Below are 19693 nucleotides of genomic sequence, written 5' to 3'. Positions count from 1 at the left end.
CTTGAAGATCGGACCATAATTGCGACATATGCGGACATATGTGGCTAGATCGACTCAGCTCGGCGAGATAGGAAGATCCATATATACTTTCCTATGTGGGAAACCAATATTTCGAGGTTTCAATATCAAATTTGAAAATTCTAGCCCTATCTCTGCATCCAATACCATTCAATGCTTTTCGTACAAATATAGTACACATTTTCGAAACCAGCTTCATATGTCCAGGCTACATATGGACAGCGTCTATAATACCAAATTTCACATTTAAAACAGAATATATTCACACAATACCAAATTGTACCAAACATAGTACTATTTAGTACTTTTGTACCAAAACTTGAATAATTTATATTGGACCAACGGAATGAGCTAGAATTTTTAATTTGAAAAGAGAGTCACTGATGGAGCGCTGAATTGGTGTACCAGAGATTCAAGTGCACGGGAAGTACAAAATAGTACTATAGTTAGTACAATTTTGTGTTGGCTGAACAAATAGGGATAGAAATCTGAAATTTTCTATTAGGATCGCTGTTCATGTGTAGCCTAGAATATGAAGGTGGCTTCCGAAATTTGTACTATAATTGTTCATAAAATACTGAATAGTACTGTATTTGGTATTGGGTGAAGGGATAGAGATAAAATTTTGAAAATTGATATTTAGATTAACGATGGTCAGAACCCCGAAATACTCGCTCAATTTTGCTCAAAGAGTGAAACTTACTCGAATTCGAGCGTGTGCGCTCCTGGGAGCAGAAAAAAAATTTGAGCAAACTCGTTTTTTGAGTGGGAGCTAATTTTTTTCAAGATCGAGCAGGTCTATTCTTGCCGAGCAAAGAATTGTGTTTGTATGTGTGTGTGTACTTTTGCAACCACCAGTTGCAAATGTAACAAAAACAATCAAATGCCGTTTTTATACCCTCCACCACTCTATCAAGGGTATATTAACTTTAACATTCCGTAAGTAACTCCTCGTAATATTCATGATAGACCCTAAAAAGTATATATATTCTGGATCAGAGTAAAATTCTAAGACGATTTAGCCATGTCCGTCTGTCTGTCTGTTGTAATCACGCTATCTTTCGAACGAATTGAGATAGAAGGCTAAAAATGTTCACACATGTGTATTTTCCAGGTTATGTTCGTAAATGGTCTCACGTTTCATAAAGCCTCCATACAACGGAACCTCCCGATATTCGACATTATTAAACCGAATTGTTTCAAATTTCGTTTTCGAAGTTTGTAATGGGTACTACAGCCTATGCAAAAAAAAATTGTATAAAGCTTATCATTTACACAGTGTTTTTTGGAATTTGTTGAACATTTTCAAGTTCCTTGCAAATGGAGGAGGGATTTAGAGGTGGAGCGATTCAAAGGCCCGGCCGAACTTAGCTGTTTTTTTCTTGTTTTCTTTGATTTTGTGCACAATCAACCTGAACCCCCTGCCTCTCTCTCTTTAAAGTTCACACAAATCACCAAACAAAAAATGTTTTACTCATTTCCTCTCTTAGAGCAAACTCTTGATCTATTTGATTGACAGGATTGACTCAGGAGCTCCCACTCAAAACAAAAGAGTGAAAAGTAGACTCCAAAAAAAAACTCCCAATCTTTGAGCAATCCTATTCGCGAGCAAGTTTTGCTCCTGAGTGAAATTGAGCAAATCCGAGCTCTGCATTTGAGATTTGGCGATGGTTTGGAAATGTGCCCTATATTTGTACAAAAAGTACGAAATGTTACAAAATTGGGTATTTATTGAAGGAATAGTGCTAGAATTTGATACTAAGGTCTATTGGTATCTGGAATGGATGTATGGACATGGTTTTGGAAATGGGTTCTATAATTGTGCGATAAGGACTAAGTGGTATTAAATTGGATATTGACAGAATGAATCCCAAAGTTTAATATTGAAGTCTCTGTTGGTATCTGAGATTAAGATGTGGAGGTGATTTTGGAAATGCGTACTATAATTGTACAAAAAGTACTAAATAGTAATAATTTGGGATCACTATTAATGTCTAGGATGGAGGGATGTACATTGCATTGGATGTGCGTACTAAGTGTTACTAAATTTGGTAATGGATGAAGGGATTGGGTATAAATTCTGAAATTTGATATAGAAGTCACCGTTGGTTTCCAGGGTTCACATATGGAGACGTTCAAATAGTTATGGACAGAAAAGTTGAAAGTGGATCCATTGAGCAGTGCTTTTCCTAATATTCTCCTCAAATGAAAGACATTTTGCTAAAAAAAAGTTGAACATTTGCTTTCCGAAAAACGAAACACTTGAATAATGTATAAAACCTTGATAGCCTAAAAATTTAGTACGATGTATTAAGTTTGGTTAAGAAAGATTGTCAAACTGAACAAATTGTGTATTTTGCGTACTAACAAATAAAAAACAAGTAAAAAAGCAGTAAGTTCGGCCGGGCCGAACTTTGAATACCCTCCACCATTTGGAACGAATTAGAAAATTTAAAAAAAAATAAAATCCATTAATTTTTTTTTAAATCTTCACAATATCTAATATAGGAAGGTGCCGATATATGGGGGCATATATGATATTGTGGACCTATTAAGACAAATCTATGTCTGGGTGTAAAGTACTCACAAGGAACTTCTTGTGTGGATTTTCAGATAATTCCATCGGAAAAAGTGGCTAGAATCATCAAACTACTGAATATCGGGGGGTACCGTTATATGGGGGATATGCGATATTGCGCATCTATATAGACAATTCCCTTCCAGGATAAAGTGTTCACAAAGAACTCCTTGTGTGGATTTTCAGACAATTCCGTTGAAAAATGTGGGTAAAATCATCAAAATTCCGAATATCGGGGGGTACCGTTATATGGGGGATATATGATATCGTGTACCTATATAGATAATTCTAAGTACCCGCAAGGAACTCCTTGTGTGGGTAAAATCGTCAAAATACCGAATATCGGGGGGTACAGTTATATGGGGGATATACGATATCGTGGACCCAGATAGGTAATTCTGTGCTGAGGTATAAAGTACCCACATGGAATTCCTTCTGTGGATTTTCAGACAATTCCGTAGAAAAATGTGGCTAAAATGATCAAAATACCGAATACCGGGGGGTGCCGTTATATGGGGGCTATACGATATCGTGGACCTATATAGATAATTCTCTGCCGAGGTATAAAGTATCCACAAGGAACTCCTTGTGTGGATTTTCAGACAATTCCGTTGAAAAATGTGGCGAAAATCATCAAAATATCGAATATCGGAAGCTACCGTTATATGGAGGCTATATCAGAACGTGGACAGATATATCTCATTTTCAATACCAACCATAATAATTATATCTATTATGATATGTATTGAAAATGAGATAGAGTCAAATTGTTCTGCCAAATTTTGAAGCGCTCTGTCAAATAATGTGGGCTGTATCGTGATTTCAACAGACAGACCGACTGCCGGACATCTTTAAATCAACATAGAATTTTATACTGATTACATATAGATATACTTTATGGGGTCTACGACGAATATTTAGAGATGTTAAAAACGGAATGACAAAGTTAATATTCCCTTCTTTTCAAGGTGGAGTGTATAAAAAGGCCTAACACAAACAATATTGGAACGAATCTAACTGTTTAAGGTGGACCTTTCGCTGATGATCCGCGTAAAATTAACATTGTTTTACTTCTTTATGCGAATGAATCCAGATTGAAAGCTAAAATTTTTCACACATGTGTTTTTTTAGTAGACTGGATTGTAAATAGGCAGCATCGAAATTACGACATTCGGTATTTGGAAAATTTAAATTACGAATGTTGAATCCCGAAAGTTTTATTTTTAAAACATTTTTAAACTCATGGTGAAGGGTAGTTCGGCTCGGCCGAACTTAAAGCTCTTTTACTTGTTTCGTTGTAATTGATTTGAATGGAGATTTAGCTCCATGCAATCTTTTAACTTCGACCTAACTCTGAAACCAAAAATTTGCCAATCATACAATGTATGTATGTTAATTAATGCCAAGAGCAACGAAAAGGTGTGGCAATTGTTCAAAAGGGAATTCATGACTTTGTCAATATAAGGATATCCTAAATGGACATAAGCTTGATTTTATGGCCTCAAACAATTGACATGTAAAATGTTTATATTCATTGAATAAAATACGATTGTAATACTAAGAGAGAACATTCTCCTTGAATTTGTGTCATATGCGGGTATATGGTTCTTTGAATTGTTGATCGGATTAAAATAATTCAAACTTTACCATATTTGTCAAATGTTAAAGTTCTTTTTCGTTTCGTTTTTTTTTCTCTGTCAAAAATAGTTCTTAAATTGAAATAAAACAAAAGACTTAAGACACGAACTTGATATGCCTCGTTAAGCCATAATGTATGCTCGCTCATGCCATGGAATTATTTCATCTAATATTGCCATCTGTCCGTTATCATCAAACATTTAATAAAAGCTTTTGCTAAACAAACGACTTAAGGCACGAACTCATAGCACACCCTCTTTTAGCGAACATTTCGTTCTTTTTTTTTTTTGGATATGGCTTCTGGTCAAAAGTGTGCCTTGAACTGTAACTGCAACACTTGTGATTTATTGCTAGGTGCAATAAGAACAACAGCAAATTCCAAAAACAAAAATGATTGTTAAAGAATGGTTTAGTTGATTCAATATGTGGCTTTATATATTTGATAGAATTTATTAAGTCATAGGTCGGTAAACAACGTTTCGGAGGAATTTAAATTTTAATCTGAATATATAATTGAAAGACAATGTTGCTTGTATAGACATGAAAATGCCCAAAATAAGTGGGCTATTGAGACCCCCTGACTAGCAGCAGCAGGTGGGCTATTGAGACCCCCTGACCAGCAGCAGTAGGTGGTCTATTGAAACCCCCTGGCCAGCAGCAGCTCGTCTATAGAGACGCCCTAGCCAGCAGCAGCTGGTCTATAGAGACCCGCTGAATCATCAGCTCGCCTATGAAGTCTCCCTGAGCCATCAGCTCGCCTATAAAGACTCCCTGAGCCATCAGCTCGCCTACAAAAACTATCTGAGCCATCAGCTCGCCTATAAAGACTCCCTGAATCATTAGCTCGCCTATAAAAACTCCCTGAATCATCAGCTCGCCTATAAAGATTCCCTGAACCATGAGCTCGCCTATAAAGACTCCCTGAACCATCAGCTCGCCTATGAAGACTCCCTGAGCCATCAGCTCGCCTATAAAGACTCCCTGAACCATGAGCTCGCCTATAAATACTCCCTGAACCATCAGCACGCCTATAAAGACTCCCTGAGCCATCATCTGGCCTATAATGACTCCCTGAATCATTAGCTCGCCTATAAAGACTCCCTGAACCATGAGCTCGCCTATAAAGACTCCCTGAATCATTAGCTCACCTATAAAAACTCTCTGAATCATCAGCTCGCCTATAAAAACTCCCTGGGCCATCAGCTCGCCTATAAAGACTCCCTGAGCCATCAGCTCGCCTTTAAAGACTCCCTGAGCCATTATCTCGCCTATAAAGAATCCCTGAACCATCAGCTCGCCTATAAAGACTCCCTGAACCATCAGCACGCCTATAAAGAATCCCTGAATCATCAGCTCGCCTACAAAGACTCCCTGAGCCATCAGCTCGCCTACAAAGTCTCCCTGAGCCATCAGCTCGCCTACAAAGACTCCCTGAGCCATTATCTCGCGTATAAAGACTCCCTGAATCATCAGCTCGCCTATAAAGACTCCCTGAACCATGAGCTCGCCTATAAAGACACCCTGACCCACAGCTCGCCTACAAAGACTCCCTGAGCCATCAGCTCGCCTATAAAGACTCCCTGAACCATCAGCACGCCTATAAAAACTCCCTGAGCCATCAGTTCGCTATAAAGACTCCCTGAGCCATCAGCTCACCTACAAAGACTCCCTGAGCCATTATCTCGCCTATAAAGAATCCCTGAACCATGAGCTCGCCTATAAAGACTCCCTGAACCATCAGCTCGCCTATAAAGACTCCCTGAACCATGAGCTCGCCTATAAAGACTCCCTGAGCCATCAGCTCGCCTTTAAAGACTCCCTGAGCCATCAGCTCGCCTTTAAAGACTCCCTGAGCCATCAGCTCGCCTATAAAGACTCCCTGAATCATTAGCTCGCTTACAAAGACTCCCTGAGTCATTATCTTGCCTATAAAGACTCCCTGGCCATCAGCTCGCCTATAAAGACTCCCCGAGCCATCAGCTCGCTTATAAAGACTCCTAGCCTGCATCTTGCCTTTAAAGGCTCCGTAGCCATCAGCTCGCCTGTAAAGGCTAAAGAATCCCTTCCCTTCGTCTGTAAATACTCATTTCCTTTAGCTTTTGAAACTTATAAAGACTCCTTCCGCTCGTATATAAGACTAAGTCATTAAGGTGCTGTTTTCTCTTCTTCAGAAGATTTCCATCAATTCTGGATATCTCCGTTATGATCATTACTCATTATCTCCACTATGATCACAAGGATGAATGTCTTTATGATCCCATTGACCTATTGTGGCAACAATAACGAATATCTTATCACAAAAACTAAAACTGGCAGATTAATGGACCTAAATTAAACAAAAATAGCTTTGGTAAACATCATAAAATATACATTAAATAAATAGCAGTCTATTAAATGCAACACAGAATATATATAATTATTTTTCTACAAGTATTAACTAAACAATCAATGAATTCAGCACACCCAAATTTTCCAAGAAGGAACAAACAAACAAATCAAATATTTTCCATTCGAACCTGGCCACAACATAACAACTTCGAGCCACTAGCAACAGACTTAGCCTTACATTGCATAGACCATCAATCAAAGTAATTCCTTGTTGACTATAAATTATTATCAAATTTGAATGAGAACAGCCAAAGTCAAAAAATTAAATTTGCTGACACCAGATTTTAGATAGCCGGGCTACCAAGTTCCCCTCCAAAAACAAACAAAAAAAAAAAGACACGACTCAATGGCGACCAATTTCAAATTTGTTGAATGGGAACTCGAACACTGTGATAAACATCAATCATTTGACTTAATTTGATTTATAGAATTTTTAAACATAATAATTTAAGTTATTCTCGTATGTGAACGTGAATGTGTGTAGCAGCAAAATTGGTGTAGAACAAAAGATTTAAGACACAAACGTGAATATGTTCAACTCTAGTCTGTTGTCCCCACATATGTTTATTGAATTTATTTTATTTCAATTTGACTGTAATCCACAGGAAGTGGGTGGACATACAGACATTTATACACATAAGAGAATGACTGCAAGTCTTGATACCTCATCGATTTTTATGACAGCGTAAATTTTTGGACTCTAAAAAAGTTGTTTCTTTTTGTTTTGTAAAAATTAAAATATTTATTGGTGTTGCAAGAATCAATTATCCTTGAATAACAATTGAGTTTGTGGGATTGGTAATAGAGATATTCACATAGATATATTTTAAATATTGCTGCTTTGGGCGTCATTGTTCTAAGATGTTTGAATTAGGAATAACCAATATGTTATTCAAGGAGTGGAGAATGTTAAATTTGTTCATTGCAGGCTCAAATTATTCATTGAGATATAATACTTATCAGCTGTGGACTTCCAACATTTAAAATAAATTGCAACTATTTCCAGGGGTTCAATTCTTATTTTATGAAACTGTTAAATAAAAACTTTTATGAAGAACAAAAATTGGAAGTGAAAAACTTCACAAATAAACCAGTAAACCAACCAATACCAACTATAGAGATCAACTAGACTGACTAGAGTAGTCACAATTTGGGAATTACATCCAACCCTTAACAACAAATTCCACAAATTTGACGGAGACTTCGATAAGGTATGACTTCGATAAGGATTATATTAAAAAATATTTATTCGGGGCAATGGATATACCGGACCGAGTTTCACCAAATGCAAAAAATCGGTTGAATACGATAAAATCTATTCAATTTTGGCTGATATTACATATATGGTGAGCAATTGCCGTAAAATCGAATGAATATGTATATCGAAGGTATATACAAATCTGAATCGATTTCGATAAAATTTGGCAGAGGTATCTGATGCCCGGTATCAAATATCATTGTTGTGGAGTACATAATACTCCTGTGAGGGTTGGTGTCCCGGATGAAACATATATATGAGAGTTATAGTTCCATCTGAACCAATTTCAAAATTTAAAGCATTTGCCTTTAGTCTGAATTCCGTCGGAAGTGCCAAAATTCAGTCCATTTGGGCTGGTACTTATGGCCTTCAAACTGCCAAAGAAAACGTTGCGATGTAATTTCTTGCGCTTTTTGGAATTTCAATGGCTTTACCCCGAGCTAATTTTTCAATATTTGCCGAATGGAATATTGCGATATGTTCAGCTCACGAGTCATTTTTCGGCCACAGCGACGCGGGTTTCGATCAAGTCGCCTCTTTACTTTTCAAACCATTTCTGCTAATGTTGCTGTTTTCTTCCGACCACTTCCTGACGTCGGGCTACGCTACCAGTATCACGGTAACGAGCGATGTTACAAGACACGCTTGAATTCCATCATGAATAACTTTTTTTCTGGAAAATTCTCACCAAAATGCTTTCGTATGCTTATAAGCAATAAAAAGAGCTGTCACTGGAATAATTTGAACCGCTGTCGTGGCTTAGAAATGATTGCAGTCTGAAGTTGGTTGCATTTTTTTCATTCACCCCAGTATATTCATACTTGGCATAAAATTCAAAGTCGATTTAACGACGTCCGTCTGTCTGTCTATTCATGTATCTATCCGTCCGTCGGTCTGTTGAAATCACGATACAGCCCACATTATTTGATGTAGATGTTGGTATTGAAAATAAATTTATCGGTCCACGTTTTGGTATAGCCCACATATAATGGTACCTCCCAATAATCGGTGTTTTGATAATTTTTGCCTGATCAGATGAAGACAAATGCGGCCTTGCACGACTTCAATGCGCGTAATTCTCTCCACACTCACATTTAAAAACAACCTAATCAGAAAATAACAAAAATGTGGCAACGTAATAGAGGGAGATGCTCTCGGCCCGATATAGAAATTTGTGGAGGAAAATACCCACCCAACATTTCGCGCTACGCTACTCTCACCATCCTATAGTTTTCCTTCATCTTATTGTTATTTTATATATATATACATATATATATATATATATATATATATATATATATATATATATATATATATATATATATATATATATATATATATATATAAAATAACAATAAGCCAGGCAGACTGACAGACAGACGGACATCGCTAGATTGATTCCAAATGTCCTCAAACGGATTTCGTCCAAACAGGCTTAGGGTCTAAAACTGTTATTTCTATGAATCATGCGCTGGAGCGCTGGTGCGCTCTATAACTCTCGAAAGGAGTATCCGACTTAGTCCAGACTTGGGATATCGTATTTCACACATACCATTATTTTTACTAACACAAGATCTGCTGTGAGGCTGGGATGTATCGGTCTACTCACAAAGGGTTTTCAATATTTATATCTGCCTGATTCTTCACAACTATCTATATCTAAACATCTCAACCAGACACCTTGAATGAATATGAAACTTAAGATTTCACATGAAATTAGATATGTAGGTTCGATTTTTTTGTAGTTTTGAAATACCAATATTTTTATTTGTATTAGATGAAGTATGAATATAGATTAAGATTTTCTAAAAATTATCTCATAAAACGTGAAGGAAGTAACCAATATAGTCCAAACCTGGCACATCGTAATATTTATTTATGTACTATTTTTTTATTTATTTATTTATATTTATTTTTATTTTTTTTTTTTAAATACTTGATGCAAAAGCTTTAAGAATTATTGGACCAAATCGAACCCATGTAGATAAAACTTTTTCTACATTTTGTACACTCTTAGAGATGAAATAATAATTTACCAATATATCTGTATCAAACCTAAATTATTTTTTTTTTATTTTTATTGTAAATTGTAAGTAAAAATGATTAAACTACTAGGCCCATTTATCTTTACAACATGCAATGTAATATACAACACTGTAAAACAAGCCCAAACAAAACTATAGTAGCACTTTTAAATATTCAAAGCTTTGGCCGACTAAGAAAAAAAAAATCCACCGGCAGTTCAAAAATCAATAAATAACTCAATTTAATAGGAATTTGAATTGTTGCCGATTGAAAACTGAACATAACAACATAACGATAATTAATAATTAGACAAACCGACAAACACACACAGAGTTTAAATGCACACCTTTGTACAATTTAATAAAATATAATTTTTGTAATAAAAAACACATAACTTAGATTAAAGCTAGTCGGGCAGCCAGCCAATCCAACAAGCACCCGAACTCTATCATTGCTGCACAAAGACTGGAATGAAGCCGACTGGACTGGAGAACTTGATCAATTAACTTCAAGGCAATTGCAGTGCAGATGGAGAATATTTAGCCAATACAAATAACAAATAATAAAAATAATTGGACAACTTAAGAATTAACCGCATTTGTCAATTAGAGAAAAATCTCATGCTGCAGAAATGCTAAAGCAATTATCGGAAGGGGGGCTTGGTAATAGATTATTGATTTATGTCACATGCTTCCGGCTATTTTTTCTTCTATCTAATTGGTGTTTATTTTTAAAATATGTAAACAGGTGAAGAAAAAGCAAATGATTTTATTCTTTAAAACACAGATAATGGTAGAATATTCTAATAAATGAAAATATTTCTTAAAAAAAATATTATACTAACAAGTATAAAAACAGCCAAGCCATTTGGAAGGAACTTGAAAAATTTCCAAATAATTCCGTCCAAAAATACCACTCAATGGAAACCCGTTGTATGGGGCTATACGAAGACTTGCTTCTGCATAAATAATTTTTGTTATCGGCTGCAGTAGCCTTTACGAACTTTAAATACAAAATTGAAAACAATTACGGTGAATACTGTCACTATTATCATTAAAATACCAAATAAAGGCAGGTACCTTGTATGGGTGCTATACAATATCGTGGACCAATATAGGCAATTCTCTTCCAGGGAGTAAAGTACTTAAAGGGAACTCCTTGTGTAAAATTTCAGACAATTCCATTGAAAAATATGACTAAAATCATCAAAATATCGAATATTTGGGGGTTATATGGATGCTATATGATATCGTGTACCAATATAGGCAATTCAGGGGGTAAAGTACTCAGAAAGAACTCCTTTTGTGGATTTGCAGACAATTTCTTTGAAAATTTTGGCTACAATCATCAAAATACCGAATATCGAGGGGTACCGTTACAACAGACGGACGGACAGGGATAAATTGTATTAGAATTTTACACCGATCAAGAAAACATATACTTTGTTAGGTCTACAATTGTTATTTGGATGAGTTACAAACGGAAAGACGAATTTAATATACCCTCCATGCTATGTATGGTGGAGGGTATAAAAATCTAAAGTTATAATTCTGATAATTCTTCAAAAATAATTTATTTTAAAAATCCACGATTTTAGCTCTGGTAATTGTTAAAAACCCATAAATATTCTCGATTTCAGCTCTGCCAGTCCTGAAATATTTTTCTTTAAAAAGCCACGATTTCAGCTCTGTGAATTTAAAAAAAAATCGTAAAAAATTCTCAGTGTCAGTTCTACTAATCCTGAAAGGTTTTTTTTTTTTTAAAGCCCCAGGATCATAGCATTGCTGATCGTTGAATTTTTGAATTTAGCACTGCCAAGCCTTCGAAAATATTCTTTAAAAACCAAAAAATCCTTCAAAATTTTCTTTACAAATATCAGACTTATTGCTCTGCTAATCCTTCAAAGTTTTTCTTTAGAATCCCAACGATTAAAGTTTTTTTTTTTTAAATTCCACAATTATAGTTCTGCTTGACCTAATCCGTGATAGTTTTACTTTAAAAATTCCAAGCTTATATCTCTAATATCCCTTCCATAAATAAATATTTTGTTTTTTGTAAAAAAATGCCACATTTTTTAAAGTAAAAAATAATTTACAACACAATCATCCATGTTAAATACGTTAGTAATTACGACTTACCATCTCTGCTTTGCTGGAAGTGTGCATTTTTAATAAATACTTCCATTGATTTCATGGTGGCTATAAAAAAGCAACACAAAACGCACAAAAATATACCATAATAACCTGTTGTGCAGTATGTGTTGCCTGCTGTTGTCCTCAGTCGATTGCGGAGGTAAATCAATAAATGTTCGTATGAGAATATTGGACTTGACCTTCGCATTGTTGGGGTTATTCGTAAGCTCAAGAAAAAATACTGAACGTTTTTACTTCTCTGTAAAGTAAAACAACTTTTACCTCCTTACATTTTTTTTTTTTTTTTTTTTGGTTTTAAGGAAACTATCCAACTACGGTGTCTTTCAATTAAACGCTTGTAATTGATAGAGGTGGGTGTGTTCTCTATATGACCAGTTTGTGACATGAATTATTGCCCTCAAAAAGTTGAAGCCAGAAGTAGAAGAAGGCTAGAATGTTATGGCATTTTATCTTCTCCACAAGATTTGAGCAACAATTTTGTAGAGTATTTGGATGTGAATAAATATAGTTTTTTTTTAAATAATTTATATGACAGAACGACGAAAAGGACATTGTAGGTATTAAGTTAAAAGGACTAAACGTTCTGCAAAATATTGCTTATTCGAATGAGATGGAAATAGAACATCACTTAACTCCTGAAGTCTAAGGCATTGATGGTAATCATCATAAATTCATACAAATCAACTATATGCAATTTAGACAAGATAGATGTAAACATACTAAGTAGGGTCGTTTGGCTTGGATATGAATATTTAATAATAAACAAGTAAGCATAGGCTATAGTCGTGCGGGGCCGACTATGTTATACCCTACAACACTACATATGTTAGAAGCCCCCTTATGTCCAAATTCATATTGAAAGATTTCTCTTTTGAAATTAGGATTTTGACTAGGGACATTTGCCCAACATTTATGCACACCGTCGGGCTGTTAGTTGTTGTAGTCCATTTTACAGCTAAATATAATCCAATGGTCATCCAAAATGCTTCCCTGCCCTTAACTCTCTTCAGAGGCGTGTCGGTTGGCTTCAATTGTGTGATCGGAAAAACATTTCTGTTTTTAGTTAATTTGAACCCCTAAATATTTTGCGATCATCTCCAAATGCAAGAAGTCCCTCTGTATCTCCAAATTTAGACCCATCTATATGATTTGCTTGTCTACGATATTTGGCTCAACGAAATCAGCATAAAAACCCAAAAGTTCGCCTTTTGTGTATTTCGGATATCGCATGTAAGTAATGCTGGTATTTTTTGACACAAAATTAGTGGTACATTGTACCCGCTGTCCTAAACTCTAACTTTACCTTTATAACGGCTGCAAAATCAGGAAAATTTTTAGTTGTTGGTCCATTTCAATCCCTAATATATTGCGAACATCTTTGAAAACAGTAGGCCTAGCCCTTCTGAGCCCAACTCTACTCTTGGGAAAATTTTCGTGAGGATCGGACGATATTTGCAATACCTATGTGATATCCTCAACCTGTGTTGTAAGGTGAAAAAAATATTACAAAATATTATAAGTCAAATTAAAAAAATCGCATGCGATAAAAAATATGAAAAAATAAAAATATGTCACAAAATACTACAAAATCGATATTAATATCATTATTGGCATATTTTTCTGCAACAAGAGGGCATTCTGAATTGACAAAATTTGCCAAAATCGGTCCAGCCATTCTTGAGATATAAGCATTCTAACTAACATCCCCTTCTTTTGTATATACACATTGTATATATTTCGCTATATATAACCGATATATTTACTGTCGCAATCTACTTAACGGTCAGAATTGACCTGTTCGTCTATTTGTGATTTCGCCGGGATTAAAAATATTCGCGGTTTAATGGAAAATTTGACTTTTGACTTTTGGCTCTAGCACCATGCTAACTTCCGCTTTGATTGGTCTATAATTCGACCTTTTTCAGCTGACCTCTTTGGCAAGTAAACACGATCATTTTGTTTGTTTACAAACTGCTGGGCAACGAATGTTTTCTCATCGGAGAAAACCAAATTCTTGCACTACGTAATGGGTACTACAGTCTGTGACATAAAATTGTCGGATAGTCCCCCTATATCGGTAGCTCCCTGTATTCGGTATTTTGCTGATTTCAGTGACATTATTCACTGAAATTGCTTCAAATTTCGTATTTGCAGTTCGTAAGAATATTGAAAAATGAGCACGATGTAAATTCGAAAAAGTGCAAGAACTTATACCGCAACAGAAAGAAAATAGACTCAAAAGAGCTAAAGAGTTGCTTCGCTTGGCCGAACGTGGTGAACTGCCGATTTCTCACAATTGATTTATCATCGTAGATGATGCTGAAAGGCAGCCTTGCTCATAGTCGACCTCCGCTGATACGAGTTGATGATCTTGAAAAAGGATACACAAGTACGATAAAGTTCTTGGGTATTCATATGACGGTTACAATAAATGTCCTGGATAGTCCCCATATAGTTAAAAAGGTAAACGTACAAAATATTGAATGGCTATGAAGCTCGAAATGAGCATCTGATGTCTGTTAAACTCGGCGCATCCACATCTGTCTTCTAAACTCGACACATCTCGGATCACACCTTCTGGCACCTCCCCCACAACGGGTCAAAATTTTGAATAATTATATTTCAATAATTTTCAAAAACTATCACATCTTTCATATATATTGAAGGAAATAGTATATCAGAAGAAGTAGTCCTTCGGAATGGACATTGGCTGGATGTATACATCTATTGGCGAAACCGACTGAACATCCCTAAATATTCGTCGTAGACCCCGTAAAGTATACATATTCATAATCAGCATAAAATTCTAAGTCTTTTTTTAACAATGTCCGTCTGTGTGTCCGTCAGTCTGTCTGTTGAAATCACGATACAGTCCACATTATTTAACGTATAGCTTCAAAATTTGGCAGAACACTTAGCAACTAAGATGGTTGGTATTAAAAATGAGATATGTCGGTCCATGTTTCGGTATAGTCCCCATACAACGGAATTTCCCGATATTCGGCATTTTGATGATTTTTTCCAAATTTTTTTCACGGATTTGTCTAAAAATTGCTATGTGTAGGTCATAATGGATTCTAGCTCCGGTGGCAGAACATTTATATCTTTTGAAGAAGCAATAGGAAATCTTATCTGTTCGGTGAGCATTTTTAATATTTAGGATCTTCCTCCCAATCTACACCAATCATAGCAACAACACTCATAATTTTGTCTTAATTTTTTTCTAAGAATTCTCGTTCTTTTCTTTTATTGTTGAGTAATTTATCAAAATAAAAAAAAAAAACAAAATCAAAAAGTTATAGTTTTTGTTTTCATAATGGATACAAATTCATGAAATAAGTCTTTGTCTTTCTTTGTTTTTATTCTGTCGAAACAACCAAGGATAAAATATACGGGGGAAATGTGAATGGCAAGAATAGGCTAGGATGAAATGCAGGGATGGAGGTATGGAAATCATTCATTGTCATCATCATCAATCTTAATATAGAACATAGATAGATAGTATTTAAAACAGCACACAATTATTGATGATATGTTAAATGTTGGAGAGTATTCCATGAGAGTGGCATTCGGAGTGAGTGAGAGAGGGAAATTGAGAGTGAGAGCGAAAGTGCATTGTAGACGGTGTCATCCAGTTTCAATATGCCAGGGGACAAACTTAATTGCAATAGGGGAAATTGGGACAAGTGTGGGGGCTGACACCAGCTGGGTACTGGCGTTCGGTGAAACCGGGTAGTGGAGGAGCTGGAGCAGCAGCACCGCCAGCATTCACATCACAGAATGGATAGTTGGGGCAGGTGTGTGGACTCACACCAGCTGGGAATTTATCAGCAGCACCGGGGGCAGCTGGTGGTGCATTCCACTGGGGCTGGGGTTGCCAAGAGGGTTGAGGTTGTTGCCACGATGGTTGTGGTTGCCAAGAGGGTTGGGGTTGCTGCCACGAGGGTTGTGGTTGCCATGCAGGTTGAGGCTGTTGCCATCTGGAAGCGGGATTATGCAGGCGGGCATTATCACAGATGGGGAAACCGGGACAATCCTGGGGATTCACACCGGCTGGGTATTGGGCAGCTTGGGGTTTGGCGCAGGCCACAGCGGCCAAAGACAAAATTACCTGTAAGAAAGATAAAAAATGATGCATTTCATTATATTTATTAAAGTTTAAAGTTAGTTAAGAAATTAATACAGTACATGGAGTGGACCAAAAAATTTTGTTGCAACAAAAATGCATAACATAAAAGTTTTCTGCAGTTGAATTCAGAGCTGACAATTCATTTACAGTTTAGGGGATCTAGTAAATCATTGCATATACGCCATAAAAGAGATACGTAGATCCAAAAGAGATATTCACTGGATAAGGGCAGAAAACCAATCCTGTTTGAGACTTTATTACAATTAATGAAAATAACTGGTTTAAAAATTAACTTTTTTTTTTTAAAAAATGCAGGACATCCTGGATAACAATCCAGACAAGAAAACTAAACTACCGTTATATGGGGGATATACGATATCGTAGACCTATATAGACAATTCTTTTTCAGGGGGTAAAGTGCGCACAAAGAACTCCTCGTGTGGATTTTCAGACTATTCTATTAGAAAATGTGGCTAAAATCATCAAAATACAGAATATCGGGGACCTATATAGATAATTCTCAGCCAAGGGATAAAGTTCTCACAAAAAAACTCCTTGTGTGAATTTTTATACAATTCCATTAGAGAATGTGGCTAAAATCATCAAAAGACAGAATATCGTGGGGTACCGTTATATGGGGGCTATACGATATCGTGGACCTATATAGATTAATCTCTTCCAAGAGGTAAAGTGCTCTTAGAGAACTGCTTGTGTAGATTTTCATACAATTTCATTGAAAAATGTGGCTAAAATCATCAAAATACCGGATATCGGGGGTACCGTTATATAGTGGCTATAGCATATCGTGGACCGATATAGCCCATCTTCGAACTTGACCTGCCTGCAGACAAAAGAGAGATCTGGGCAAAATTTTAGCTTTCTATCTTAATTCGTTTAGCCTGTAGCGTGATTACAACAGACGGAAAAATGGACAGACGGACAGACGGACGGACAGGGCTAAAATGATTTGTTGAGTCTAAAATGATTATTTCGATGAGTTACAAACGGAATGACGAACTTAATATACCCTCCATACTATGTATGGTGGAGGGTATAAAAAGTAATATTGCACAGGGTGCGAGCAACCAAATACAGAAAAATTGGTTGTGTGTCCGAGAATCGGTGTCGGAAAAGATATAAAATATAATAATACGGGACATTTAATTATTGTTATGCATTATTTTATACTTCAATAGATCTGACACTTTAAGGGAATTTTCGCTGATATTATTCTTTTAATGTTCATGAAATTAATCTAGAATAAATCATTGAGTCCATACCTATATTTTCAGAAGCTTTTCTTAGTGGCTTTCCCTCATCACTGACAATTTTTATACCCTCCATCATAGTATTAAGTTTGTAATTCCGTTTGTAACACCTCGGAATATAAATTTTAGACTTTGCAATATATGTATTCTTGATCAGCATATAATTCTATGTCGATTTAGCGATGTCCGTCCGTCTATCCATCTGTCCGTCTGTGGAAATCACTCTAGCTTCCAAAGGAAATGGAGTAGATTGATAAAATTTTACTCAAATATTATGTCTGCAGGACTTTTGGTATTGAAAATGGGCCATGTAGGTCCACGTTTTGGTATGGCCGATATTCGGTATTTTGATGATTTTAGCGACATTATTCACCGCAATTATTTCAAATTTGGTATTTGAAGTTCGTAATGGATTCTACAGCCTATGACAGAAAATTGTCTGTGCATGTCCACGTCGTCGTATAGCCTCCATATCACGGTACCTCCCTATATTCGGTATTTTCATGATTTAAGCTACATTATTCACCGATTTTTTTTCCAAATTTCGCATTAGAATATTGTAAAGGCTTATGACAAAAGGTGCCTATGCAGGTCCACTTCGTAAGATTTGAAGGGAATTTTAAACGGTTTTTTTTTTTTTTTTTTTGAAATTGCAAAATTTGTTCCACGTTCGGCCCGGCCGAATTTACAGCTTTTTTGCTTGTTTTAAATTATTATTTTATTAGAATGAATATCAATTTTTAAAATTTTGTGGAAATTTCCTTTATTTTTTATATTCCTTTGAGAAGAATTTTTTAATACCAAATGCTTATCTGGATCTCAATCATAATATGAACCATTAGTTTTAAAATGTGGCCTAATGAGCGCAGTTTAAAATTATATCATCCCACGTACTTAAGTCTGTTCCATAAGTTGATATTTTCCCTATTTAGGTAAGTGCGAGGAACGAACAATTTTAGTAATCTGCCTCTGCAAAAAAAGAAAACAAATTTGTTCCGATATTTTTATTTATTTTTTGTACCCCCCAGATAATTGGTTGGGTTCGCTATATTCTCTCAGTCTCTTAGAATATAGTATCTTATAAATATGTATGGTTTTTATGCTCCATTTTAAAATCCACTATATAGACTTTTTATAATTTTAAAGAATTTTTGAAAAGGTATTTTAAAGTACGAATTTTCTAATGTTTGAAAACAATTCACTTGGAGGTGTTCCTGGATTTTTTTTTTTTTTTTGCCATATAAGACACAAAATAGTATAACTCATTTCTATAACTCAAATCTTTTCTGGCCAATAGGGTTTGAGGACAATTCAAACTCCTATAGTTTATACTATTGATTATTTTCAAAATTAGATTTGGCAAATAACACTTTAATCTTTATTTACATTATTTGCTTGAGTTATTAAATCTTGAATATTTAAGAAAAGAGTGGATTTTCCATTCCGTTCTTTTCAGTCCTTTCGAATGATGTTAACACATGTTCTTGTTTCACATCCGCAAGTTTTTTTCACTATTTCTTTAAAATCACAAATTTTAAAAGAACTTTTACTGTTTTTTTTATTGCACAAGATTCACTTTTAGATATTCACAAAACTTTTGGTCCACATAATCCTTGTTTAGGTTGTTGCTCCTTTTTTCTTGTTCCTCGACTTACCAACTTTGTAAACATTTTTATTTTATTTTTTAATAAAAATTAAGGAAAAAAGGAATTGAAAAAGGTAGTTTCACAAAAACAATTGAACTATATTTTTTCTCCAATTAAGAAAAATAAACTTCCAATTGGTTTTCGATGTGAAACTAGACTGTGATAGATTCTTAAAATGTTTACGTTACTTATATACCAACAACAGATAGGTGGACGTATGGACGGACTATCGAACTTAGATAGAGCAGCAAGAGCAACAGCAACAGCATAGACCAGACAATAAGCAGCAGCAAAAAAGCACTGCTTGAATTTGACTTTTATTGTGGTTGTTGTTGTATGATTTTATTTTTTTATTTTTCTAAATTGAAAGCGAAATGCATTTTTTCGTTTTGTCTTTTTTTTATTTTATTTTGTTGTAGAGTAGAGCACATTAGAACAAACACCTCTGCCGAGGTGGTCTAGCCTGTCTGTCTGTCTGTCTGTCGGTTTGACTCTCGCCGTTGTTTTCATTGCACCTTAGTGAGTGTTTATCCCTCCGCTACAGCGATGCCAAGCTCTATCATTGCCAATAAGCTGGTCCGCCAGCCAAAAG

The 19693-nt window shown here is 35.5% G+C and overlaps 1 protein-coding gene across 1 annotated transcript; it reads right to left on the bottom strand.

Annotated features, from left to right (window-relative positions):
- Positions 1-15394: 15394 nt before the first annotated feature.
- LOC101893442 (cuticle protein 1) lies at positions 15395-19274 on the bottom strand. Its single transcript, XM_005188637.3, has 2 exons — positions 19111-19274; positions 15395-16169 (listed from the first exon to the last, which is right to left on the bottom strand). Exons 1-2 carry the CDS (start codon positions 19123-19125, stop codon positions 15717-15719), a joined length of 468 nt encoding a protein of 155 aa, XP_005188694.1. The 5' UTR covers positions 19126-19274; the 3' UTR covers positions 15395-15716.
- Between the last annotated feature and the right edge of the window lie 419 nt (positions 19275-19693).

The sequence above is a fragment of the Musca domestica genome, unplaced genomic scaffold (genome assembly GCF_030504385.1).
Source record: "Musca domestica strain aabys unplaced genomic scaffold, Musca_domestica.polishedcontigs.V.1.1 10, whole genome shotgun sequence".
Taxonomy (NCBI): Eukaryota; Metazoa; Arthropoda; class Insecta; order Diptera; family Muscidae; genus Musca; species Musca domestica.
Note: the sequence above shows the minus strand (reverse complement) of the source record. Positions and strands in the feature narration are given on the sequence as shown.